Below are 25,951 nucleotides of genomic sequence, written 5' to 3'. Positions count from 1 at the left end.
GCAGCCAAAAGTGTTAAATTGTCACAGATGAAGTATCATTGAATTATGACGCAGAAGAAAATATTTTATACTGTTGTGATATAAACCAAGTATCCACAGGTCCCTATTGAATGGAAACTTATTTCATGAGGGCACCTAAGTCTAATCTGTTTAATTGGATAAATTTGATATTCTGTATTTTGTTACTGCAAATGTGGACTCTGATCCTGTGATTGTTCATTAACCCTGGGGTATATTGTTTTACATTTCCTCATCTATATTTTTGTAGCACTTTCTGATGCTCTCGCTGCTCCTTGGTCAGATTACAAACCAAACTGATTAACTTTCTTTTGCCCATCTGTTAGAAGTAACTTTTGTAAATTTTTGGGTGGTGTAAATAGAATACATAGTAGGGGAATTGTGATAGTACCAACAGATTAGTACACTACCCTTCCACTCAGCCCAACCTGATGAGATGAGCATCTACACCTTTTCCGAAGTGAAGCAGGTTTGGATAATTTCAGTGGCAGTTTCTGGTAGCTGTGGATCCGCTGCGTGAAACCAGTCATTATATTGGTACATGGTGAGTTTGGAGAGCCAATAGGTAAAGTGCGTACAAGACGTGCGTAACTCTGCACTTGAAGAAAGGGTTAGTAATCCTGTCTTTTTGCAAATAGTAAAGCATCTAAGAGAATCTGACTCATTTTCATTTACAATACTTCCCCTTCCTCCCCCAGTGTAGTACTGAAGCTTTAAAGTTGATTTGCGCTCCTTGGGTACCTGCCACTTTGGTCATATTTGTTACATAGCCATCGCTAGTTGCAGGTCCCATCAGTCTAGCTTGGAACATTGGGGAATAAAGGACTGGAAGTGGCAGAGTACCTGGCTGTATGGTGAGTCAGAGCAGAATGGCACCTCTCCTGTCTGCCAGCGACTTCTGTTTGTCCCAGATTGTTTTTTGCACAAAAGTTCAAATTATTCTCTAATTCAAATGATTTCAGATTTGAACTAACAGGAATAGGCTATAAATTAATTAGAGGTCAGATTTAATTCTTAAAATTGTGGTGATGTAGTACTATCTATTTGCTGCTTGCAGACTGTATATAAAATTTAAAGTATTAAAAATGTTTTATCTTCCTCTGTAGGATTTTGAAGAGTATCCAGAGCACAGGACTAACTTCTTTCTGCTTCTTCAAGCAGTCAATAGTCACTGTTTCCCTGCCTTCCTGAACATACCTCCAGCCCAGTTCAAATTGGTACTTGACTCTATTATCTGGGCTTTCAAGCACACCATGAGGAACGTGGCTGATACAGGTGTGTTGTGCTGTGAGCCTTTTATTCCTACTACCCACCCTCCTCCCCCATCCCTTCCACCAAAGTATTATGTGACCTCTGCTGCACTAAATCTAACTTTAAAGACTTTACTTGAACCTGTTTCTGTGCTGTAGATTGTCTGCTGGTGTTTATGCTCCACACAAACCTCCTCCCACCCTACAACATCTCACTCTATCTGCATACCCTTCAATTCCCTTTCTCTTTTGTTTTATGTGGCTTCCCCTTAAAGGCATTTATTCTGTGCGCCTCAACTATTCCTTGTAGCAGATTCCAAATTCTAGCCATTGCCTGGATGGAGAAGCTCTTGAATTCCTTATTGGGTTTATTAGTGACTGTCGTATATCTATGGTGCCTTGTTTTTGTCTCCCCACAGGTTTTGGACTATATCAGTGTTTTAACTGGATTCTGCAATGTGTGTGTTTGCAGGGTTGTCTATTCTTTATACTCTACTGCAGAATGTTGCACAGGAAGAGGCAGCTGCCCAGAGCTTTTACCAAACCTATTTCTGTGACATTCTCCAACATATATTCTCAGTGGTGACGGATACTTCACACACCGCTGGTGAGTCAGACTTTTGTTCGTTTCACTTTTGGTCTTTTGTTCTCTCCCCCGCCTCCCCCTAATTCTTGGTTGAGTTAACTGATGTGTGTTCAGTGTAATGATGTAGTGTGTGCATGGAATTATGTATATTTGGAGTAGAGAAAGGGAGAGAATTGGTGAGGCTACTTGCTTTTGATTTCCCATTGGGTGACTCGTTCTGGAAAGCTCATGTGAGGGTAAGATTGGGCCTAGATGTGAATGCCTCCATGATTGAGGCTCATTGAAAAGAAAGAAAAAAAAAACTTGCATTTAAATAGCACCTTTCACAATCTTGGGATGATTCAAAGTGCTTTACAGTCAATAAACTGCTTTTGAATTGTAGTCACTGTTGCAATATCAGGAATGCAGCAGCACTCCCTCTACGACACTGGAATGTTGGCCTAGATTTTATGCTCAAGTCCCTAGTGTGGAGCCTTCTGACTGAGTGCTAGCAACTGAACCATAGCTGACACTGATGAACGTCCCATTGGGAAAGATATTGGAGAACTGTCAATATCTTTAGAACTTTATCCCGGGGGAGGGTGCTGGGAGAAACACAAGGAATGTATTCAGTTGTGAGTCTACAGTTTGGATCTGACCACATTACTCCGTGCAACCTGATATCTAACTTGTTTTTTAAAATTAATTTCTCCTTTCTAGGGTTGACGATGCACGCTACCATCTTGGCATACATGTTCAGCTTAGTGGAGGATGGCAAGATCACTTTATCTTTGAGCCCAGCTACTCCCAACATTAACAACCAGATCTTCGTGCAGGAGTTTGTGGCCAACTTGCTGAAAACTGCCTTTCCTCACCTCCAGGAGTGAGTGTTGATCAGAGAGATGTGATGTGTTTGGCCATCCAACCAAGGAAGTTCTGAGCCTCATTCCCTGTTCTGTGCTGAGTTAGCTGATCACGGTGGGGTGGGGGCAGCAGAGCACTGTAATGAGCCTCAGCCCTGTGGCTTAGGCAGGGGGAGAAAAAGGACAGGATTCCTGCACCTGGTTGCTATCCAGCAACCTCTGCTTGAAGCACGCGTGCATGTGGACTTCGAGGGAAGACGGGACCAGGCTTAATGTGTATGTGTGTGCCCCAACCTCGGCCTCTGTCTGCCTTTTCTCCAGACCCAGCCCAACTTGGATGACTTTGGAACCTGTGTTCCTATTGCCATGTAGCTTGTTGATAGTACGACAAATCACTAGGCTTTTGAACAGCTAAGTGCTTGTGTAGGTTCTCCTTCCCAGCCTAGAGATTTAGATTGCAAGTTCCTAGTTTCAGCATATGCTGGTGAAATTAAGGGTTCAATTTTAACCTAACACACCCATTGGGACACTGAGTAAATAGGTGCAATGCTCGTTTTACACCCTGCCCAATTTTGTGGGGTGGGTTTGAGTACTGAAATTCTAATTGTGAAGCTGGGAGATTGCATTCCATTCTTGCCAGATTTAATTCATTGACATTGAGACATTGAATCGATTAGTTGGTAGAGGCTGTGTGTGTGTTACTGTCTACGGACTGACTATAAGGCGAGGGCAGTGTTTGTAATCACACAATACTTATTCACTGAGGGGAAGGGAGTGAGTCAGAACACTCGAGAGCTTACTCTGTTTATTTGTCGGACTTGTCTAGGCTCTTTTCTACTGTTTCAGACAGAGGCTCAGAGTTCAAATAACTGGTTTCATGGAGAGGGGGTTGAATTGAGATAACCCAGGAGTTTTGGAAGAGATGTTGAGTTTAGCAAGGGTAACTAATGCAGTCCAGTTTTCTGGCGTCCTTGTAGTGTGTGCTCGACAGATGCTGTTATGGGACGTGGCCACCGAGGTTGAGCTACCTGTTCTGTAACTAATGCTAATAGTATGGTGTATTGTAGGTACTTGTCATCTAATAGTTTTGAAATTTGATGCAATTTAATTTACATATGCAGTCCAGAGCAAATTGTGCCAGTGTGGAAATTTAATCGAGGCACCATTGGAGTCGCCAACTGTGATTGAAGGAATTGCAGCTGATTTTTTTTTCTTTATCTGTCTTTCTCTTGCTTTCTGTCATCTTTTTCATTTTTCTTTGTCTCAATTCCTTTCTAATTCTCTTTGTCTTCTCTTCCGCCCTTTCCCCATTTTTGCTCTTTCTGATCTGATTTCTCATCCTTTTCTTCTCAATTGTCAGAGAAAACAGACTATGGAACATTATGGGTTTTTGCTGTGATTGCTAATTTTTAAGTCACTTGATTTTCCTCTGAGAACAGCATGGCTGACTTGCACCTTTTTATATTTCATAATGAGGCTTCTGTGTGTTTGTCCCACCCACTGTATACCCTTAGTCACTACTGAATGGCTGACTTGCTCCCCCAAGTATCTTGTTTTTTTAGCTTGGTCAGAAATGTTAATAGTGGTTTGAATTTGTGTTAGGATTTCACCAATTGGAATTGCAGCAGAAATGGAAGTATACAAATTTATTTTTAATACTGATTTTTTTTTTTTGTTCCTCCAGTGCACAGATCAAAGTTTTTGTGACTGGCCTGTTCAGCCTAAACCAAGACATTCCATCTTTCAAAGAACATCTGAGAGATTTCCTTGTACAGATAAAAGTAAGAATTAAATGCTGCAGGTCTTGATGCTGTTAAGGGAAATGTAACAAAAACATAGCAGTTCACCTCTTTGAGCAATTGTGTGTCGTAGCTAAGCAACATAACGTATGTATAAACAAGAATGTGCATTGCAGTGCTGCTCCCAGCCTACAACTTGAGCTGCAACCTAGAGGTTCAGGACTAGATGTTTTGCTTTTGCCATCGTAAAAAGGAAGAACGATTTGAAAGAATTAGATCATAATTTTGTTCACTTTTGTTTGCCCCCAAGCCCTTTTATTGCGACCAAGATGCATCCATTCATTATTTGAAGCACTCTGGGATGTCTCTGTGATGCATTGTATAAATGTAAATTAATCAGATGTTTAATCCATGGTTGTCTGAGGAAACGTAACCTTTTTAATCCAACTCAAGCCATGACTGAACTCAGTGCAGATACAATCGGGCTTGGCTGTTTTTTTAAAAAAAAATTTCCTGATCCTTTCCACATTTTTGAATAGATTTACTCAGCGAGTGTGGGCAGTTACTGGTGGGTGCCCAGCACTGATGAACTAGCAGACCAGCAGGAGTTGAAATTTTGAGGGCGGGAGGGAGAAAGACAATTGGGGGAAAAAAAACTCTCCCATTCTTTCTATTTCATTATTCTCTCTCCTCATCATTCCCCCCCACCCCCATCTCCCATACAGACTTGCACGCCTTCTGGGTCTAGGCCAGTTTAATGTCTTTGCCCCACTCAGTCAGCACAGTCTTCATCCTATCCTCTGAAATTATCTCCCTAAACTTCCACACATTCTTTGTATATATAATCACTCTCCAAAGCCTTCTCAGAATCGGCCTCTCCTCTGGCCACTTCACATTGGACGTTTCACTACATTTAAAGGCCTTTATAACTGTCACTGATATTGGGTTCAAACTGTGCTTCAATATGCCTTGCCTTATTTGGCACCAAACCTTTACCAGGAAATGTTTGAGGAAAGAAAATGGCGGGAGACACTGGTGCTGATGGCAATCTTTTTAAGCTTTGATACTGGATTTCTCGATGGAACAGCAACCATACTGATCCCTCATTTTCCCCCCATTTTTTAGGAATTTGGTGGCGAGGACACTTCAGACCTGTTCCTGGAGGAAAGAGAAACAGCCCTGCGTCAGGCCCAGGAAGAGAAGAGAAAGCTTCAAATGACCGTTCCTGGCATTTTAAACCCACATGAAATAGCAGAGGAGATGTGTGACTGAACAAAGCCAAAATGTTACCAGAAAGAAGGGGTTGGGGGAGGTGGGGGGTGGTGTTGTGGAAGAGTAATTAATGAGGAAAGGACAGCGAGTGAATGTGTATGAAAGGGACAGTAAATGGAACAAATCCTTCATTGGTCAAATGTGTCAGAATTTTTTTAAAATTGAAATACCCATTTTGTTGCCTTGCAGTTGGACAGAGTTTTATCGTTTAAAAAAGAAAAGTGTCATTATTTTTCATTTTCTCCCTGGGTTAAAATTGTGTTTCCTAATTGTGAACCTGTTGACAGCTAAATCTGCAGCCATTGTTCCTTATTTGGACAGTGTGGTGTTGTACAGCTTGAGCTATTTTAACCTTTTAAACTATATTGGAGAACTTTTCAAAACATTCTATAGTTCGGTTTTATATTAAATCCAGCCTGATTGGCGTAACAAACGCAGTCTGTTCAGAATGCTTTTGAATTGCAGTGTTTTGCAACGAGAGAGGAAGAACAAAAAATTTGACTGGACTTGGAGAACGGTTTCTTATTTTTTAAAAAAGGTTGTGGGAGGTGAAAGACATCTGTTCGCGCACGTGCTGAGAATGATTTTTAAAATCTTGTTGGTTGCTTGTGCATTGTTTGGGGGGGGGGGGTGTGGCTGAGAGGCTGAGGTGTCCACTGTGTTCCTAATAACCTGCCCGTGCTGGTTGGGAATGCGTGCTAGAGTTTTCCAGTTTGTAAACATTGTTTTGCGGTGGGGAGGGAATGTGGCAGGGTGGAGGATGGGAGATTTGAGAAGTTTTAATGAGTGTTAATTGCTTGTCTTTCACATTTCTTATTTTCTTTTAATGCCAAAACTGCAGGATTTTTTTTTTTTTTTGCAACACTGTGTGTATGTATACAGTATTGAGGGCACTTATCCAATCAGCTGTCTGGAAGGGCACCAGGGTCTAGCTGTGTGATATAAATGAGTGCAGGTGGTTTTCGTCTAGTAGCGAGCCTTGTAGTATTGCTTTCAATCCTTACAGATGACCCTCTAAAGCACACTGCTGTCTTTGCGCCACCTTCTTTCCCCACCACCCCCTCCCCCCCCCCCCCCCCCCCCACAAATCCCCCGCTGTTTTCCCCAAGCAAGGTGGCTCCTCAAGCTCACCATATTATGGAGATTACTGCTTTTGTACAGGTTGACTTATAAGAAATATGCAGATCATAAATATTTTGATTTTTAAACTGTCATAACATTTCTTCCCTCACTCCTCTCTCCCTATACGCACACACTTTGATTAGTGTGAAAGGTTATCGGGGGTAGGTGGAAATGTGGAGTAATCAGTTCAGCCATGAACTTATTGAATGGCGGAGCAGGCTCGAGGGGCCGAGTGGCCTACTCCTTCCAATTTGTATGTTCGTAAACCATACATGTGACTTCACATTTGGATTAAAAAGAAATCTGATTAGAGATGATTGGGGTTTAAGATTGACATGTATCATTTGCCATTTTAAAACTGCCATTTTCTTTTTTGGAGGAGGGAGATGGGGAGACTAATAATTCTGATAGTAATCTTTGTGCTTACTAGTTACCCAGCAGTGAGGGTTGGGGGAAGAGAGAATAAGCATTGGAGTTTGAAAGACAGGGTTTGCATATTCTGCTCGTTCACAGTTTCACTTTTCTGATGTTTTAAAAATGTGAACTACTTATTTAATGAGTTAATTAAGCTAATGAGGGACATCGGAGTGGAAAGGGGAGATTTGTGCCTTCACCAATATATAGATCCCAGTCATTCAACCAGATGGTTAGGTTTGTGTGTTCTGACTGACATTCAATATCCCACTCTCTGATGCTGTTGGACTTCTGTAGCATGCGACCTTGTAGAGATTTTTTAAAACCCGGGTTGGGGTGAGTGGCGGTAGAGAGGGGAAGAAGGGTTGAGGGAAGATTTTATTCTGAAGAACTGGACTTGTATAAGCCATCTAATTATCCTCGCACACCACACCATCCCTCCCCGCAACTCCACCTTTGAACCATTGCATTCAATACTTTTCCTCACATGCAGTCATTCCACTTTAGTTAATATTGGTCGTCTCGCTCTTCCCTTCCAGCTCCAATGTCAAAGAAAGTAATTAAGAGGGAACCTCTGCTTGTGATTACATTGTCAGTCGAGCATCCCTGATGGTAACTGATCCAGTTTGATATAAACTTTATCAGATGTTTAGTGAGTTGCTTGTTGAGAGGGGCAGCCTCTGTAAGTGATCCTTTTGTAGCTCAAATGGTTAATGCAGTACTCCCAACTGCTGCTTGAAACAGGTGGAATTAAGTTCTGACACCGAATCACAGAATTGTTACAGTACAGAAGGAGGCCATTCGGCCCATCGTGTCTGCACCGGCTCTCCGAATGAGCAATTCACCTAGTGCCGTTCCCCCCCACCGCCCCCCGTCTTCTCCCTGTAACCCTGCACGTTCTTTCTTTTCAGATAACAGTCTAATTCCTTTCTGAATGCCTTGATTGAAGCTGCCTTCACCACACTGTCAGGCAGAGCATTCCAGACCCTAACCACTCTCTCCATGAAGAAGTTTTTCCCTCATGTCGCTTTTGCTTCTTTTACCAATCACTTTTTAAATCTGTGCCCCCTCATTCTCAATCCTTTCAAGAGTGGGGAGCAGCTTTTCCCCATCAACTCTGTCCAGACCCCTCGTGATTTTGAATACCTCTATCAAATCTGCTCTCTGCCTTCTCCAAGGAAAACAGTCTTAACTTCTCCAATCTATCTTCATTCCTGAAGTTCCTCATCCCTGGAACCATTCGCATGAATCTTTTCTGGACTCTCTCCAATGCCTTCACATCTTTCCTAAAGTGCGGCACCTAGAATTGGACACAATACTCCAGCTGAGGCTGAACCAGTGTCCTATACAAGTTTAACATAACCTCCTTGCTCTTGTACTCTATGCCCCTATTAATAAAGCCCAGGATACTGTATGCAATAAAGTCCAGGAATTAGCTTACCTGTGACTTTTTTGGCAGGGAAGTGGTGTATGACGGATTTATCATTGTAATCCCCCATGCCCTCAGTCAAACTGTCCTTGGGGTGGTGGTTTACATAGTCATTATTTCATTAGGTATCTTGCTGCTTGCTATTGAAGGTATTTCACCTGTATATCAACAAGTCAAGAGGTTTTCCTTCATTATTAGGTGTAGATGTACTGAATGAATACATTTTTAAGCCATGAAATGTACCATCCAAAATATTCCATGGCACTTCTGTATAGGTAGTTATTCGTGCAGTGGGGGTTGGATCTTATCTTTGTAAATGCAGTATCCTTGCCTTTTTTTAAAAGATGAAAATGACTCCAAACTGGTTGCTGGTATTTACTTCAGTGGCTTTTTTTTTTGTTCAGATGTAGATGCTCTAAATCTTGATGCAAACAAGCCAGGTTCACATGAAATGCATGGAACATTTCCATGCAAAGTTTTAATCCATCATCTCCAATTTTTTTTTTAAATTAACCTTGGAATTTCTACAGCTGAGTTCTATGCTGGGATGACATGCACATGATTTTTGTCTTTTTAGTACCTTTTTTTTGTGACTAGGCTTCTTCTCAATTGGACAGTTGTTTGGGACATTGCATTTCGTTTTGTATGGACCTTCCCGAGAGAAACTAAGATTGTGGATAAATTTTATTTTAAAGCACTGCCCCCTTTCCCTGTGTGCCGCCTCAGTCAAGTACTGCCAATGGGGAAGGGAGGGTTAATTATGTGTATGTGACAGTCACTCACAAGGAAATAAGCTCCCATAATTTTGCTTGCGTTGTCATACACGTGCAGTGAGAGTATGTTAAACCTATAGTGTGTGTCTTTGCAAATTTGTTTTTTTGTGTGAATCATCCGTTTATGTTTAGTGCTTTGAGGAGGTGATTATAGACTTGTCTTTTCAATACTGTACAGAAAGGCTTGTTTAAGAATCTCTAATTTAACTGTGTTACACTGTGTATTACAAATGTTTTATTTGGCAGAATTTGAAGCAGGAAATTGCAAGTCGCCTGCAACCGCCTGCTTTGGTCAAGTACCTCCCTCAATTTTTTTTTTACAAAAAAACTGTACAGATTGTAATTATGATTAGAATAGAAATAGTTTTTGAGTAAGATTTTAGATAAATTAGACAGTAGTTACATTTTACTGGTGAGTTTGTGATGTGCGGTGTATCTTCTGTTTTGTATTTTTGTTTTTAAACTGACTTGTACGCTGACCCGTGATTGCTTAACGTATAGTCTGTCGCTTTTTGTTAAACTATTCAGTTTTCCTCCATGAGGAGTCATCTAAATACAAAAGGACCTCACTTTTTTTTTACTTTAAAGAAGCATGTGCCATGTGGTTGACTGAGATGGGTGTGTGTGGTTGTGTATTTTTTTTTTCATGTGCACTTAGGTTTTGTTTTACACCAAAATATATCACCAGCAATGTGATTGACTTTCTCTTTGGTAGATGCTGTAGTTTGCAATCAGGCATTCAACTTGTACAGGCTGACATTAATTTGAAGTTTTTCCTGCTTCTGCAGAGTAGCACTGCATATGGAATCACAGAATTGTGCAGAAGGAGGCCATTCGGCCCATCGTGTCCACACCGGCTCTTTGAAAGAGCAGCTCCCTCAGTTCCATTTCCCTGCCTTCTCCCCATAACCCTGCACATTCTTCCTTTTCATATAACTGCCTAATTCCCTTTTGAATGCTTCAACTGAACCTGTCTCCACCACGTTCTCAGGCAGTGCATTCCAGACCGTAACCACTCACTGCCTGAAAAAGCTTTTCCTCATGTCAGTTTTGCTTTTCTTACCAAATACTTTAAATCTGTGCCCTCTCGTTCTCGATCCTTTCATGAGTGGGAACAGCTACTCTGTCTAGACCCCTCATGATTTTGAATACATCTATCAATATGATAGGTAAATTGGCCATTATAAATTACTCCTAGGATAGGTAGGTGGTAGGGAAATATAGGGACTGGTGGGGATGTGGTAGGAATATGGAATTAGTATAGGATTAGTATAAATGGGTGGTTGATGGTCGGCACAGACTCGGTGGGCCAAAGGGCCTGTTTCAGTGCTGTATCTCTTTTTAAAAAAAAATCAAATCACCTCGGCCTTCTCTTCTCCAAGTAAAACAGGCCTAACTTTTCCAATCTATCTTCCTAACTAAAGTTCCTCATCCCTGGAACCATTCTCCTGAATCTTTTCTGTTCTGTACTCCAATGCCCTCACGTCTTTCCTCCAGTGCGGTGCCCAGAATTGGACTCGATACTCCAGCTGAGGCCGAACTAGCGTCTTATACAAGTTCAGCATAACTTCCTTGTTCTTGTACTCTATGCCTCTATTAATAAAGCCCAAGGTGCTGTGTATGTTTTAGATCCGTTGGTTTCTGGTCTCTGAGACCTATTCTCCTGACTTTTTTTGTTTTAATTGGAACTTTTTTTTTGATGGGATGGGGAAGAACAGAGTAGAAAAGAATTTCCTGTTTTATTTGCTGTGGTCAGCAAAGCGGCTTATAGCCGCATAAAAGGCCAAGGGAAGGAAAGTAGATTGTGCACTCATTCTAACCAAGGCATATACCCTAATGTGAGACTGGGGTGAAGAATGTACATTGGGGGCCTCCTTGTGCTGTTTAAAGTCTGACATTATTCCAGATGTTCTTTTCCATGGTTTTCTGCAGGAGCATTATAGATAGATTGAGTATGGGGAGAGTTTAAGTTGTATTTTATATAATTTTAAGAAAGAACCTAATTTTGGAAACTGCTGCATTATATACTTTGTTACAATGGGAGCCACCTGAGGCATGCTACGCTGAATAAAGTCTATAAACTCTAATGAGCTCAAATGTATAATTTAGCTGATGTGCAGGCTTAATGCATGAAAATAAAGTGAATGGCTATAATTTAGCAAGTAGCATGATTTTGTGTGCAAAGCCGTATTATCCCACTTATCAATCTTAAAAAAATTAATGAACCTAGTGACCAAGGACCCTCCTTTCAAAATAATTACAATGAACTAATCACAGGTATCAAACTGAGGGATTATATTTATAACACAAAACTACCCCAAGAAAGCTTCCATTCAAAATCCAGAAATTTGTTTGATATATTAAAGTGGCTTTTGGTTAGTGCCTGTCATCATTGTTAAAACAAACTGCAGTGGGCAGAAAACTAGGATCTTATTGGAATTGTGTTTTTGTAATTGTACTAGTATTAAGTGGGGCTGAAATTATGAGCAAAGCTGGGCAGATCTGTTGTGTGCATTGGGGCTGAAAGGTGTATTAGATCGTGATATCTACAAATGACGCAAGTTATTCACCCTCCCAATACAGCCTCTGCTCTTTCTTAAAGGATTTTAGACTTTTTACCTTCTGTTCCATCTGCAAGTCCATATATTGATCACTTTGTGTGAAGAATGTTCCAATATGATCATTAGAATTGTAGAAATTTCAGTGTAAAGAGGCAGCCATTGGGTCTGTTAACCGTACTAGCTTGGTCAGAAATGCTATCTAATCCCTTTCATTCCCTTCTGCATTTGACAGTGTATTCCTTAAATTAGATGGTGCTGTTGTATATACATTGTGACAATAGTTTACAGCGTGTTGCAGCTTTGTAACCCAAACAATTTAACATCTCCTTAACCCTGAGATATTTTACTATCTTGGAACACACTCTGGCCTGTGTGCTGTAAAGGTATGTATAGAAATACAGCATTGCTCTTAGGTGGGAATGTAATGATGGATGCATGGCTCCTACTTGTATCGGATAGAATTTTTCTTTTATTGAAACAGAAAATTACCTTGACTTCTGATGTATTCAAATCAATGAACTTTTAATTTTAGTGCAGTTTTCATATCTAAAGGCTGCTGTTTGGATTGTCCAGAAAGGGGGCTACATCTGAAATGTTTTCTTAAAATTAAAGGGTAAACAGTCTATCAAGATTAAGTTAATTAGTGCAAAAAGTCTAGCTAGCTTTTGAGTATCCGTTCTTGTTTTTAAAAGTTGTTAACTGTTGAGCATTGTTGTGGAGAACACCGTTATTACCATTTATCTCGTTACTGAGTAGTATTTTGGGTAGTTATGTGATGAATCCCTTGTAGTTATCCACTGCTGCTTTACATTTTATGTTAAAATAAATGTCCTTTTTGCACAGCAGTTGTACAAATGTCTGAGCCTTTGCCACCTTTGTGCATGGGGGCATGCCAACTCCCTGGCAAGTTGTGATGACCCCTCCCTCCCACTTCTAAATTGTTGAGGATTAGGGAAGATAAATGGTCACTGAGAGATTCTGCTTCTGTAATTGTGTTAAACTAATACATGCCAGATGGGTAACTTTCGCAAATTGAAGCTTACTGACAAATTTATGTCATTTAATTTCGCTGATGAAAAGGCAGATGTGAAGTCTCCATCATACAAAAAAAAAATCCAGTTTAAACTCATTCTCTCGCCTAGAAAACTGCAAGAACTGAATTTTATACGAAGGGTATTGTTTTGATTTTGAATTGCCGCAGATAATCATAATTTGCTAGCATAGAAAGTAACAGCATGAAATTGGGCATAGTTCTTGTTGCTTTGAGAATAATGGGTAAATGGGTGTTTTGTTTTACTGGTTTTGAATATAAAGTTTACAGAAGGAAATTCATCTCTGGATCCTTTGTTATTAGTTGCACTTTGACGCAGATTTATGCCCTTAAATGTAAAAAGCAAGATACACGCAATGATTCCAAATCTTGAGTAATTGGAAAATCCTATGTTAATACAGTATACCTAGACTACAAGGTTCCCCCCGCCCCCCCCCCCCCCCCCCCCCCACTACTATCTGGGTATATGCAAGGTTCAGGAGTCCATGTATGGGAGATGTAAACTCTTCAGTGATTTACTGCTTCATAGTCACTTTTGTTCAACATTAGTTTCATACTGTTCTTATAAATATGCTTTTAAGAAATGAGTTTTGATGTATATTAATTTTATTTTTACCCATTAGTTTAATTTATGCATGTATTACTAAAAACGGGTCTTTATTTTTTCCCTGTTTCTGGGATAGTTTAACAAGACTGCTGAAGATTGGGTGATGTGTTACTGGTCAGTTTTGAATTGAACAGGCAGTTTTAGTGTATTAGAAACTGCTTGCCAAAGTCAAATGTTTTGGAAGTCTCTTCATTCTGGAGGTCCTTCCTGATATATGGGGGTGGGAAATGATTGAGAAAAATTTTTAAGACTTTTTTTTTGACTTTTGCTTTTTTTTAAAAAAAAAAGTTTAATCAGTGGCAGCTGATGGCAGGGATCCTGACTTGGAGTTACTGACTTATGCAAAGGAGCTAATACCAGATAAAGGAGAATGAGAAAAGACAGCTTGACGTATCGAGTTCTCTCCATTCCAGACCCCAAGTGTGAATTATTCTGTTACGGGCTTTTATTTCTCATCAGCTCATCTCTCCAAATTAATCCTATTCTGCAATTAGTTTCTTCCTCCATTGGAGGGAAAAAGCTTAAATTGACCAGTCTTTTCTGACGGTACCTCCAATTAATGTTAACTCTGTGTGAGTCAATAACACCAAGTACAAAGTCTGTTGCTTGAAATAAAACATTCAAGGTGGACAAAAGAATTCATTATTTTTAACAATTTAGCATCAGGGCCCACTTATTGATATATCAAACGTCTTTAAACTGTATATTGATCCCAAAAAAGCCAAAATATATTACCTCCTTTAAACAGCCCCAACAAGTTTTGCCTATTTCAAGCATTGTGTGTGTGTATATATAGATTGTCTGTTTTAAAAAAAAAAAAAAATTATGGCACCTACTACTGCCTGAGGAAGAGTGGTTTGCGTTTTTTTTTTTGGACTAATGCCAGTACAATTAGTGAGCTTTACACCTGAAGTGGCTTGTAGGCTTTGTGTATAGAGAGGGGAAGATTCACGAATATCATATTAAAATGATAGCTTTGAATATCTAAAGTTGCTAAATTAAAGTTTAAGGGAGGTAGCGGTATACTGATAGCAATTGTGATTTTTACATATCCATGAGTTATGGATCGTTTATCAATTTTTTAAAAAGACTTTTTCATTATCTTACTCACTCACCCTCTCTCTCTCTCTCTCCTTTCCACCCCCCCCCCCCCCCCCCACTCATTTTAGTGATCAGTGTATACTGGGAAGATTTTCATTTGGGTTTCATGAAAATACTGATTTTATTTTTGAAAAGGAAAATCCAGAGTTTATGCAGCTGATTTTAAGTGTCTGGAAATTATACCAGTTCAAAGCTTTAAAAACCGCTGTACTAAGGATCAGACACTGTGTGTGTGTGTGTGTGTGTGTGTGTGTGGTTTCTTTCAATCCCTGGTATTCTATTTGGAAACACTGAGTTAGAACAGTGGAACTTACAATGTATAGTCCTCACTGAGCTTGCTTGGATAACTGTAACTAAGATCTTAATTCTGGTTTGTGAAAAGTCTCATCTAAATCTTTTCGAAGCAATGGCTGGCATTCTTGAATTGGAGTGCTTGATTGTACCTTTTTATACATAAATATTCTGTCCCATATCTGGGATTAAAATATAAAGAAAAACTGCCTTAAGTCAACTGCTGCTCTTGTCGTCTTTTCATTTATATTCCTGACGTTGAATGACTGCTCCATGGAAACACCACCACCTGGGATGATACAGGGCAAGCCCTTTTTATAGAAAGAAAGCTTGTATTTATATAGTGCCTTTCATGACCTCGTGTCCTAAAATGTCCTAAAGCCAGTGAGATACTTTCTGATGTGTAGTCACGTTGTATGAAAAGCAGCCCTATTTGCATAGAGCTGTATGTCTTGATTTAAATGGTCAGATAATTTATTTGTGATGCGGGTTGAGGGTAGTGGGGAGAACTGCCATAGATATTTTGCATCCACTAAGCAGTGCAAACTAGGGCCTCTAACGTTTCATGAAAGAAAGGGCAGCACTCCCTCAGTTCTACACTGAATGTTGGTTTAGATTTTGTGTGCTAATCTCTGGAGAGGGCTTGATTTTCTGACCCTGGAGATGAGATTGCCACCACCAAGCCAAGGCTGATGCCTATCTCGGTGTGCATTAACCTTAATATCAAAAGTATTCTATTGCAATAAAAACAAGAAATGCTGGAAATACTCAGGACTGGCAGCATCTGTGGAGAGAGAAGCAGAGGTAACATTTCAGGTCAGTGACCCTTCAGAACTAACAAATATTAGAAATGTGAAAGATTTTAAGCAAGTAAAGCGGGAGTGGGGCAAGAAGTAACAAAGGAGAAGTAGATCGGACAAGGTCACAGAATGGCTGACCAGAATGTTGTGGAGCAAAGGCAAACAATGTTAATGGTGTGTTGAAAGACAAAGCATTAGTACAGATAGGGTGTTAATGGACTGAAAATTGAACAGCCGCAAGTACAAACATGAAAAAAAACAGTGGGTAAGCAAACTGAACAAACTAAGGTGAAATAAAATGAACACAAAAAAAATTTGAAAAAGGAACAAAAAAAACAAAATAAAAGTACATGGTCCATCTCTGACACTTCCCTTCCCTTGCTCGACTTCTCTATCTCCATCTCTGGGGATGGGCTGTCTACTAATATCCATTATAAGCCCACTGACTCCCACAGCTACCTCGACTACACTTCTTCACACCCTGCCTCCTGTAAGCATTCCATTCTCCCAGTTTCTCTGTCTCCGACACATCTGCTCTGATGATGCTACCTTCCACGACGGTGCTTCTGATATGTCTTGCTTTTTCCTCAACCGAGGACCCCCCCAATTTTGTTGACAGGGCCCTCAATCGTGTCCGGCCCATTTCCCGCACCTCTACCCTCACCCCTTCCCCTCCCTCCCAGAACTGTGACAGGGTTCCCCTTGCCCTCACTTTCCACCCCATCAGCCTCCATATCCAAAGGATCATCCTCTGCCATTTCCGCCACCTCCAGCGTGATACCACTACCAAACGCATCTTCCCTTCCCTTCCTCTGTCAGCATTCCGAAGGGATCATTCCCTCCGTGACATCCTGGTCCACTCCTCCATTACCCCCACCACCTCGTCACCTTCCCCTGCAATCTCAGGAGGTGTAATACCTGCCCATTTACCTTCCCTTTCCTCACTATCCAAGCATCTCATTTACCGATTAGGCACACTACAGCCTGCCGGGCTGAACATTGAGCTCAATAATTTCAGAGCATGACTGGCCCCCCATTTTACTTTTATTTTTAGTTATTTTTTTCTTTTTCCTTTTATCTTAGTTTGTTCAGTTTGCTTACCCACTTTTTTTTTTTCATGTTTGTATTTGCGGCTGTTCAATCTTCAGTCCGTTAACACCCTATCTGTACTAATGCCTTGTCTTTCAACATACCATTAACATATTGTTTGCCTTTGCTCCACGACCTTCTGGTCAGCTATTCTGTGACTGTCATATCTATACCTCCTTTGTTATCTCTTGCCCCACCCCTGTTTCATTGCTTATAATGTTTTACATTTCTAATATTTGCCAGTTCTGAAGAAGGGTTACTGACAGAAATGTTAACTCTGCTTCTCTCTCCACAGATGCTGCCAGACCTGCTGAGTATTTACAGCATTTCTTGTTTCTATTTCAGATTTCCAGCATCCGCAGTACTTTGCTTGTATTCCATTGCAACATTGTCATGGTTCTAATCTAATACTTCACATAACTGTATAAGGAGCTTGCACAACCCAACTGGAAGGATGTTCTCGTTGAAACTGGCCTGGCATCTCCAAAGCCTCGCACAACTTGAAACTTTTTTTTAATGCAGCACCTATATGTGAAATGCAAGATAAGAGAGTGAAGTGGATTACATTTGGGACATTTAAAACACTTTCCATCAATGACTTCCCCCTCTTTGGGCTAATCGTGAACAAGGTAAGTTCAGTATGGCCAACCTGAGAAGGGCACAAAAGGCGAGTTCTGGGTGAACTCTTCCACAATGCCAATTAGGATGACACATGATCAAAAGAAAACAAACTAACAAAAGTGCCTCCTTTTATTAAAGGGACAGTAACAAATTCTAAATTGTAAGTAAAATGAAAGGAAACTTATTAAATTGAAGCAAAATGTGGTTTTTGGTGTTGATTTATGTCCCCCAGTCTCAGTGGAGCCCAACAGTTGGAAAGCCTCAAGTGTACATGCAGACATCGTGTACTCCCTCTCCAGGGCTACCTGGGTGTGGACAAGACTGTGGAAAAGAGGAATTATCCTGGTTAAGATTGTAATTTTAAAAAAAACACTTTCTTACGTCTGTTGCCTGGCAAGGCCAGTTCTCATCGAAACTGCTTGAGATCCATTCTAAATCTAAAGATAGCCTCCCCATAAGACTTCCAATTCACAGAATCCAATCTTCTGTTCAACCAATATCTCGAGTTACTGCAAATAAGGGAGATTATGACAGATTTTGGGTTAATTAGTTTTGATGCCAAATTCACTTTGATCAAATTACTGTGTTGCTAGATGATCAAATTAATCACATTACTTAAAGATTTCTGCCTGGAGTTTGGTTGTGGGGGTGTGGTGGAAATCAACTCCCCTTGTTTGGAGAGGACTGCAAGCTGTGCCTTCACAGCACTAGCTTGTGTGGTAGGTAATGGAAGAAGTGAATCTTCTGCCCATGATTTTTTTTCTTATTTAAATTAGTTCTAAAAGATCAAAAATGCAAGTTATAAAGTAATGACACTCACAGATTTCTTGGCACATAATATAGCAACTTAGTGAGGGGTTGGCCATTAGGAACATAGGCTGAATGGCCTACTCCTGCTCCTATTGAGCCTGCCATGCCATTCAATTAGATCATGGCTGGTCATCTACCTCATGACCACTTTCCCACACTATCCCTATATCCCTTGATGTCATTGGCAGTAGACTGTGGTGGGCATAAGGAAAATGTATCTTGAATGAGCTTCAATCTTAAAAGTTATTTGATTTATTTAAATAGCATCACTCTGAATAAAGAGTAGCAAGTCTCATTACTCCAAAGACAGTTCCAAGGCTCCCTTTGCTAATTATGTTTATTTTTATTATATGTTTGCCTTTTTACAAAAGGGGGGGGGGGGGGGGAAGGAGAGGCGGGTATGCAGTGTATGTTGGTATACAACTGGTGAGTGACACAGGGCAGACACTAATATCGGGCCAGATTTTGTTGTCAAAATACATGAGTCTAAAGGTGTTTACTGTTATTTCTGCATAAATACACAAATTAAGGTGAGGAGCTGTTAAATGGCCATATCCAAAAATAGTTGAATGAGTTATACTCCACCATTAGGTTCATAAAAAATGGCATTTTGTTTAAATGCATTGAATGTCTAGAAATTGCTGCATTTGCACAGTAAATGCAAACTAAATTTACTACAAAGTCTTCATTCCAAGCATAAGTACCTGGAATGACAAAATTGATAATTACTGCCAATCAATCTCTCTGGCATGAAAATTAACAATTACAGGGATGAAGTCTTAATCCTTCAGCTATTAAATATTTCCCTCTTCTGTACATGATTTGATATTGAATTTACCCTCTCTAATTTACTTTTCCTTCTCCAGTTGCTTGCCCTCTTTATTCAGCTGTTAGCAGCTCACGACTTTTTTTTTGTGGGGCAAGTTGCTGTAAAACTCGAGGGAGCCATAGTAGGTACTATCTACTCCTGATGCTTGTGCCCAGTTTATTTGCAACTGCTGTCAAGCCTTCAGAGAGCATCATAGTTGCTCTCCTTCAAGCAGCGGAAAATAACAGTGCAAGTGAAAAGGATAAATGCAGCCATTTAAAGTTGCTCCACTGCCATCTACTGGGCCAGGCCTGAGAACAACTCAAAATTCAGATGCCATCCAGTAGCTAAAGTTTGACATTAAATTAAGTGAAAAATAGACTATTTATAATTGGAAAAGTGACAAGTGGAAAAGCATATGCCCTACATAATAAGGGCCATGTTTTAATATAATTTTTAAAACCTAGACAGAAAAAAAATCTGCACAGTTGCAAAATTTATGGGTTGCATTGAATTGTAGAGGTTCTGACTATAATATTGTAGATGTGATTTCAATATGCTCTTAGCATTCTTCTCCCACAAACCCTGACCTAGAATCAGAAATGAGGGCTTAGAGATTAAACAGCATACTGCATTACTCCAAATCTTCCTATGGTAACTCAAGTGGGAAAAATTGAACAACTCTTACACCTGATCCCTGATTTGATTGCTTCATCCAATTGCACTCCTGACACTATCCAGAACAAAGCAGCATGTTTGATCAGCACCCCATCTGCCAACATTCACTCCCTCCACTATCAACACGCAGTTGCAGCTGTGTGTACCATATGCAAGATGCACTGCAGCAGCTCACCAAGGATCCTTTGACAGCACCTTCCAAACCCACAACCTCTACCACTTTCTTTTTAGGCAGTCCCTCTGGAAAGAGGATGACTTGCTTCCACTCCAGGGTTGTGGGAACTTAGATGACTGAATAGTTCAATCTGGAACTGCACACTCAGCCACAGGTGGGGGGTAGGTAGTGTTTGGTGAGGCGAGTGAATGGGATGCTTGAGTTTCTGAACCCTCCTTCCATTGTGTGTACTTGGTTGCTGCGTGGGCATGTTGTCATTGTTCTAACTGAGTGGCACCTTTGCAGATGCTGCCTCTCCGTTTTGGGTGGCCTCAGGGAGATGTCATTTTTTTCCGGGAGGCTTTAAGGACATCCTTGTAGTGTTTCCTCTGCCCTCCTGGTAGCCTCTCGACATGACGGGGCTCAGAGTAGAAAGCTTGTTTTGAGAGTCTTATGCTAGGCATGCAGACAATATAGTCCACCAAACGGAACTGACCAGTATCTTGATATTGGGAAAGCTGGCCTGAGCGAGGACACTGATATTGGAGCTCCTGGCCTGCCACTGAATTTGCAGGATCTTGCAGAGGCACTGCTGGTGATATCGCTGCAGGGCTTTGAGATGTCTGCTGTATAGTGTCCATGTTGCCGACGCATACAGAAAGGCAGATAACACTGCGCCCCGGTAGACCATGCACTTGGAGTCAGGTTTGATGTCTTTGTTGTCACTCTTTTCCTCTGACAACCAAAGCCTGCACTTTACGACTTAAGACAAGGGCAGCAGATGCATAAGAACACCACCACCTGCAAGTTCCTCTCCAAGCCACACACCATCCAGACTTGGAAATACATCAATCCTCCTTCACTGTCGCTGGGTCAAAATCCTGCAACTCCCTCGCTACCAGCATTGCGGGTGTATTTGCACCACATGGACTGCAGTGGTTTAAGAAGACAGCTCACCATTTTCTCAAGGGAAATTAGTGATGGGCAACCACTGCTGGCCTTGCCTGCAGTACCACAAAGAATTTTGTTAAAAAGGCGATTCAACCCTTCGAGCCTGCACATTCAGTAAGATCACAGCTGATCCTCAACATCACTTTCCTGCCTGATCCCCAGAATTCCTCAATTCCCTTAGAGTCCAAAAATCTATTTATCTCAGCCTTAAATATACCCGAGGACTATGCAGCCACATCCTTCTCAGGTAGGAAACTTCAAAGATTCACGACCCTGAATGAAACAATTTCTCATCTCAGTATAACATGGCTGTCCCCTTATCCTGAGGCTATGCCCCTATATTTCTAGATTCTCCAGACAAGAGCAACAGCCTCTCGGTAAGTACCTTCTCAAGTCATCTCAATATTTTATGTCTCAATATCACCTCTTGTTCTAAACTCCAGAGCATACAGGTCCACTCTACTCAAACACTCCTCATAGGACAATCCTCTCAATCCAGGAATCAGTCCAGTGACCATTTGTTGTAACCGCTTCCTCTGTTCGCCATCCCCCCCCCACAGTCAAGGAAAGTAGATCTTTCCTTAAGTATGGAAGCCAAAACTCCACACAGTATTCCAGGTGTGGTCTCACCATACCCCTGTGTAATTGCAGCAACTTTCTTGCTCTTGCACTCCAGCCCCCTTTCACTACAGGCCAAAATACCATTTGCCTTCCTAATTTCTTGCTGTATTTTTAACATCGTTTCTGGTCCAAGGACACCCAAATTCCTTAGAATACTCTTCCTTTATACAAGTCTGCAAAACTTCTTACAATTTTTGTAATTCTGCTTGGTTTACTCACTCTTTTCTCCCTCTATCAAAGTTTTGGTTATCCTCTACTGCTATCTAAGACTCCCAATCTTCAGACTTAGTACTCTAATTGGCATTACAAGCCTCTTAATTTAAGACCACCCTTAGCCTCTTCAGTTCGCCATGGATGGATCTCATTTCCTATAGAGTTTATTTCTCCATGGAATGTAGATTTGAGAATTATGGAATATATCAAGTTCACCATTGCTTATCTACCATCAGTTTTTATATCGGCTTTCTCAATCCACCTGATCAAACATGCCCCTCATACATGTTCAATATTCTAGTTTTGGACTTGCTTAAATCACTCAAACTCCATGTGAAACTTTCAGAGGATCCCTTAACTCTCTCAAATTACAGGAAACGATCAAAAATGACTTCTTCCCTGCTTGGTTCCATGACATTGTTCTAGAAACTTCTCAAATGCATTCCATGAACTCATCCTCAACTATTTTTGCAAATTTTATCTGTCCCATCCATGATTAAAGTCCCCATGATCATTGCATTTCCTTTGTTACACTTTTTTTTTTAATACGGACACACAACATCTACTGGTGGGGGTGGAGGTGGGTAGGTGGAAGGGGTTAACTACTATCTGTTTTCTGACCCTGGTTATCCTTCATCTCTACCCATACTGATTACCTTTTGTTCTTCTGAGCAAAGATTCCTCTTAACTGTCCTCATGTTAGGACTACCCATCCCCAAATTCCTTTAATAGTATAGTCAATACTAAAAATGCACTTTAATGTAATTACTTAGCACATTCGAGATATTGGAAGTGTAAGGCACACAAATGTTTAAGTAGAAATTGTATTTAATAAAGTAACTTGTGACAGTAGAATATGTACATGGGGATGGACAACCAGCCTACACCTCTTGTTCTGGTACACATACAATTCAGTCTAGACATTTAACCCAATATCTGCCAATTCACTGTTGCAAACTGCAAGAGATTAGGCTTAGAACTTTAGTTCCACAAAAAAGGCACAATGCAAAAGCCACCGATCAAATGAAGTTTTGTAGTCTGACCAGATCAGCTGTTAACTTGCAATGTCATTAACTAAGAATCTGCTGACAAAACGGAGTTTAATGGTGCTGTCATTGTGTAAAATCAACTTGTGGCGAGGAAGAGATATCCCATGAGTTATGAACAGTCACTAGTTGAATAATTTGCGCCACTCTATTAGCCTCAAGAAAATGGCAGCTCACCCTCAACCTCAGTTTCACTAAGTGGCTGTGCTCAACCAGGCTGGGATGGGGGTGGGGAAACCAAAAAGAAGTTCTGTGATAAACTGGAAAACAAGGGAGATTAAATGACAAAAAGGATAAAAGGTGCAAGGCAAAAAGGGGTGGCAATGGGTTTTCCACACAAGTAGAGAAACAGGTGCGTCTAGAGGATGTGTAAATGGGAAAAGCAGAATCATTAACAGCTGTTATCCAAAATAAAGGTCAGAGGTTATGTTCTGAAATTGAACTCAATGTTGAGTCCAGAAGGCTGTAAAGTGCCTAAAGTCTTGCACCACCAACCCTTTTGTCATTTAACCTGTCCTGTCTTCCACCCCATCAGGCCTTCTTGTTCTCCTCCCCCACATCTCTGTACGTGATCAAAATCTGTTACATCTTTCATCAACTGGAAAATTTATTTATTTTAGATATACAGCACTGAAACAGGCCCTTCAGCCCACCGAGTCTGTGCCGACCAACAACCACCCATATTCTCCTTTTTCTTCTGCTTTCCAGCTCTTGCCATCTATTTTGAAAGTAAAAACAACTTTATAAAAATTGCCATTTCAAGTCATCGACTTGAAAAAGTTAATTTTCTCTCTTCACATATGCTGTCAGACCTGCTGAGTATTTCCATCATATTCTTGTATTCTTTTCTCCCTCATGTGTTTACCTAGCTTTCCTTAAATGCATCAATGCCAAATGCCTGAACTACTTGTGGCAGAGTTCCACATTCTCACCACACTGGATAAAGAAAGTTTCTCCTGTATTCCCTATTGGATTTATTGGGGACTATCTAATATTGATTACCTCTAGTTTTCATCTCAACGCAATTCCAAGTTGCGCATTCACTGCCAATTAAACTCTCCACATGAAGTTTGGGCTAGTAGTTAAATCTTATTAAAATTACCTGTGCGGTTATGTTTTTACAATTCCAATCAAGACCAGGTATGGAACAATTTAAAACAATGCAGTCTTATTCCTACAGCTAGAAAATTGTTACTTTGTAATTTTTCCCCATACTACTTTTTTCCTTTTACCCCTCTCAATCCAATCTTTCTCGCTCACTTTCAGATTTAACTTTAATTTGCCTTTTTCGTTCTCAGTTGTCTCCATTTCTCTCAATCTTTAACCCTCACTGGTTAAGGAGATACTTTTGGTACCAGATGCCACATTGCCCTCAGCCTGTTAACTCACGGAGAGGAGGGAAAAAAAGTTTAATGGGGGCACACAAGATGCCCTGTTCCAGGATGTTATGGAGCATCATTTCCAGTACCTGTATCAAAACTGCCATTCGGTGTTCTACCATTAGAAAAATATCATTTCAAGCAGATTTTTAGAATTTGTTGCATTAGCAAATTACATTTACCCCCTCGCAGTTCCTTACAAAAAGGTACAGCATTGTCTATGATGGGACAATGATAGATGTACAAAATAACCCATTTTGCAAGCAGGAGCTATGACTGATTTTCATATGACTAAACTTCTTGTAAGTAATCTATGAACTCTTAACTAAAACCCAACTGAAAAAGTCTAGCCCTGGTGTAACTGCAGTTACAACAGTAGAATGTATTACACACACTACCCAGAGGTTATATGTAATAATCACATTTGAAAAAAATGCAACCATCAGTAAAGATTTTCTTCCACTCCTAGCTTTTATTTGATCCCTTCACTGGCACATTGCTATACGGAGTTGATGATCAGTGAATATGCATCAGATGCAAACAGATGACTGGTCTGAGATCTGCTTTTCCTGAACAGCTTAAACAAAGTATCCTTTTCAGATGCTGCGGTAGGCATATACTGCAGATGGAGTAAAAGGGATTGAACGGTTTGCTGGGGGTGGGGTGGGGTGGAAAAGAGAAAAAGAAAAAGGAGGGAAGGTGATGGGGGAGGGTAAGAAGTAAACTTAAGGGAAGGCAAGAAACTTCTCCAATCTTCTCTTTAGTTCGCTCTTCATATTGCTCAATCCATATGAAACCCAAACCTTACAGCATACTGCAGTTACCATTGAAAAGTCACACTGGTGATGAGAACTAATAATTTACACATCTGTAAAATATAGTGGGAAATTCTTGCATGTAGAACTCATTTAAAATTTCACAATTAACATGGTCAATATTCACCAATTCCTCAACATGGATTGGAAAAGTCTTTCCCACTCTAAGGCTGTAGTTCAGAGTTTTTTGGCTGCTGGAAAAAGACATTCTACTGAAAAAGTATCCATGGTCATAGATGCAGGTTCGCTGGACTAAGAGAATGAACAGAACAGTGAAATGAACAAAGGTCTAAAGCTTTTCAGTATTCATAAGTTAGCTAGGAGTTTTCAAAGACCGTCCCATTAGAACAGTCGTACATTGTATCCAAAAGTCTGCTTAATGCCATAAAAGTAGTAACGCTGCCAGCCTGATTTTGTCTGATCTTCCTCTCCCACTGGGACACCTTTGCACTCCACTTTAAGTTCTGTTCCATCGTTCTTGCTGCAGAAGATTAGTTTTATAGTTGCATAATGTTCTGAAAATAAGCCAGTGGCAATTAGTAAGTTTTTCAACAAACAAAACTGAAAATGGAAGATTTTCAAGACACCAATTTAAATAGTCAATGAAACAAATTAAGGAAGCCACATTTACAGTATTTCAAATGGATTTGAATTTAAATGTGTTTATACCATGACTTTACACAGAAAAATATCCCAAGATACTTAAATGTAATCAGACAAAAAAAAAAAATCGTGCAAAGCCAAAAGAGGGGTAGTCAAAAGCTTGGAAGGTGAATTTTAAAGAGGGTCTTCCTTAAGAGAGGTAGGTGGGGACAAATTAGTTAAGGGATGGAATTTGAGCAAATGAGAACACAAGAGGAAATCACACTACTGGGAACGTACTTATCGATCTCCATCCAGTCAGAGGGAG

General features: G+C 40.4%; 2 protein-coding genes across 3 annotated transcripts in view; one reads left to right on the top strand and one right to left on the bottom strand.

The window, feature by feature from the left end:
• The window catches only part of LOC137373607 (exportin-1-like), a 91,077-nt gene extending 75,801 nt beyond the window's left edge, over positions 1–15,276 (top strand). For both annotated transcript variants that reach the window (XM_068038623.1, XM_068038622.1), the window contains exons 21-25: positions 1,125–1,293; positions 1,741–1,875; positions 2,554–2,716; positions 4,381–4,477; positions 5,561–15,276. In XM_068038623.1, coding sequence (XP_067894724.1) covers positions 1,125–1,293; positions 1,741–1,875; positions 2,554–2,716; positions 4,381–4,477; positions 5,561–5,707 — 711 coding nt within the window. In that variant the 3' untranslated portion in view covers positions 5,708–15,276. The remainder of the gene's footprint in view (positions 1–1,124; positions 1,294–1,740; positions 1,876–2,553; positions 2,717–4,380; positions 4,478–5,560) is intronic.
• Positions 15,277–22,611: 7,335 nt separating this feature from the next.
• Positions 22,612–25,951, bottom strand: part of LOC137373606 (activator of 90 kDa heat shock protein ATPase homolog 1-like) — a 43,460-nt gene continuing 40,120 nt past the window's right edge. Inside the window, exon 9 of the mRNA XM_068038621.1 lies at positions 22,612–25,556. Coding sequence (XP_067894722.1) covers positions 25,384–25,556 — 173 coding nt within the window. The 3' untranslated portion in view covers positions 22,612–25,383. The remainder of the gene's footprint in view (positions 25,557–25,951) is intronic.

The sequence above is a fragment of the Heterodontus francisci genome, chromosome 9 (assembly GCF_036365525.1).
Source record: "Heterodontus francisci isolate sHetFra1 chromosome 9, sHetFra1.hap1, whole genome shotgun sequence".
In the NCBI taxonomy this organism is placed as follows: Eukaryota; Metazoa; Chordata; class Chondrichthyes; order Heterodontiformes; family Heterodontidae; genus Heterodontus; species Heterodontus francisci.
This window is presented reverse-complemented; position numbering and strand designations above follow the sequence as displayed.